This window comes from Palaemon carinicauda, chromosome 19 (assembly GCF_036898095.1).
Source record: "Palaemon carinicauda isolate YSFRI2023 chromosome 19, ASM3689809v2, whole genome shotgun sequence".
Classification (NCBI taxonomy): domain Eukaryota; kingdom Metazoa; phylum Arthropoda; class Malacostraca; order Decapoda; family Palaemonidae; genus Palaemon; species Palaemon carinicauda.
The window spans coordinates 33,539,093-33,540,810 of NC_090743.1; the positions used below are offsets into that span (position 1 = coordinate 33,539,093).

Consider the following 1,718-nt stretch of genomic DNA (forward strand, 5'->3'; position numbering starts at 1 on the left):
GTAATCTCGTGACTTAGAGAGAATAGGAAAGTAATCTCGTGACCTAGACAGAATAGGAAGGTAATCTTGTGACCAAAAGAGAAAAGAAAGGTAATCTCGTTATCTAGAGAGAATAAGAAGGTAATCTCGTGACAGAGAATAGGAAATTAATCTCGTGATCTTTAGAGAATAGGAAAGTAATCTCGTGACCTAGTGATAATAAGTAATCTTATGAGCTAGAGAAAATAGGAAGGTAATCTCGTGAACTAGAAAGAATAGAAAATGAGTTTTGTGACTCAGAGAGAATAGGAAATGAATCTCGTGACCTAGAAAGAATAGGAAATGAATCTCGTGACCTAGAAAGAATAGGAAATGAATCTCGTGACCTAGAAAGAATAGGAAATGAATCTCGTGACCTAGAAAGAATAGGAAATGAATCTCGTGACCTAGAAAGAATGGGAAATGAATCTCGTGACCTAGAAAGAATAGGAAATAAATCTCGTGACCTAGAGAGAATAGGAAACGAATCTCGTGACCTAGAAAGAATAGGAAATGAATCTCGTGAACTAGAAAGAATAGGAAATGAATCTCGTGACCTAGAAAGAATAGGAAATGAATCTCGTGACCTAGAAAGAATGGGAAATGAATCTCGTGACCTAGAAAGAATGGGAAATGAATCTCGTGACCTAGAAAGAATGGGAAATGAATCTCGTGACCTAGAAAGAATGGGAAATGAATCTCGTGACCTAGAAAGAATAGGAAATAAATCTCGTGACCTAGAGAGAATAGGAAACGAATCTCGTGACCTAGAAAGAATGGGAAATGAATCTCGTGACCTAGAAAGAATGGGAAATGAATCTCGTGACCTAGAAAGAATGGGAAATGAATCTCGTGACCTAGAAAGAATGGGAAATGAATCTCGTGACCTAGAAAGAATGGGAAATGAATCTCGTGACCTAGAAAGAATGGGAAATGAATCTCGTGACCTAGAAAGAATGGGAAATGAATCTCGTGACCTAGAGAGAATAGGAAACGAATCTCGTGACCTAGAAAGAATAGGAAATGAATCTCGTGACCTAGAAAGAATAGGAAATGAATCTCGTGACCTAGAAAGAATAGGAAACGAATCTCGTGACCTAGAAAGAATAGGAAATGAATCTCGTGACCTAGAAAGAATAGGAAATGAATCTCGTGACCTAGAAAGAATGGGAAATGAATCTCGTGACCTAGAAAGAATAGGAAATAAATCTCGTGACCTAGAGAGAATAGGAAACGAATCTCGTGACCTAGAAAGAATAGGAAATGAATCTCGTGACCTAGAAAGAATAGGAAATGAATCTCGTGACCCAGAGAGAATATGAAAGTAATCTCAAGAGAATAGGAAGATAATCTCGTGACCTAAAGAGAATAGTAAAGTAATCTCAAGAGAATAGGAAGGTAATCTCGTGACCTAGAAAGAATATGAAAGTAATCTCGTGACTTAGAGAGAATAGAAAGGTAATCTCAATCTGCTTAATGTCCAGGATTGAGAAGGAAGCAAATTATAAGGTATTACTCGGTAGTTCACGTGAACTAGTCCGGGTATTAAGTCGAATTAATCTCACCATTTCATTAAGGATTTAACATTTTTCTTTGTTATACGATGATGGGATTTACAGAGGAGCGTGTTAATTAAGCAAGGTAAGAGGCTGCATTTACCTGCGTGAGCGTGATTAATTTATAACAATTTTCTCAAGATA

The 1,718-nt window shown here is 37.1% G+C and overlaps 1 protein-coding gene across 1 annotated transcript; it reads left to right on the forward strand.

Moving 5' to 3' along the window:
• Positions 1-434: 434 nt before the first annotated feature.
• LOC137658951 (apical junction molecule-like) lies at positions 435-1,340 on the forward strand. Its single transcript, XM_068394062.1, has one exon. The coding sequence runs from the start codon at positions 435-437 to the stop codon at positions 1,338-1,340; it is 906 nt and encodes a 301-aa protein (XP_068250163.1).
• Positions 1,341-1,718: the final 378 nt, after the last annotated feature.

Coding starts and splice junctions, on each gene's coding strand:
- LOC137658951 (XM_068394062.1), top strand. CDS start 435: ATGGGAAATGAATCTCGTGACCTAGAAAGAATAGGAAATAAATCTCGT.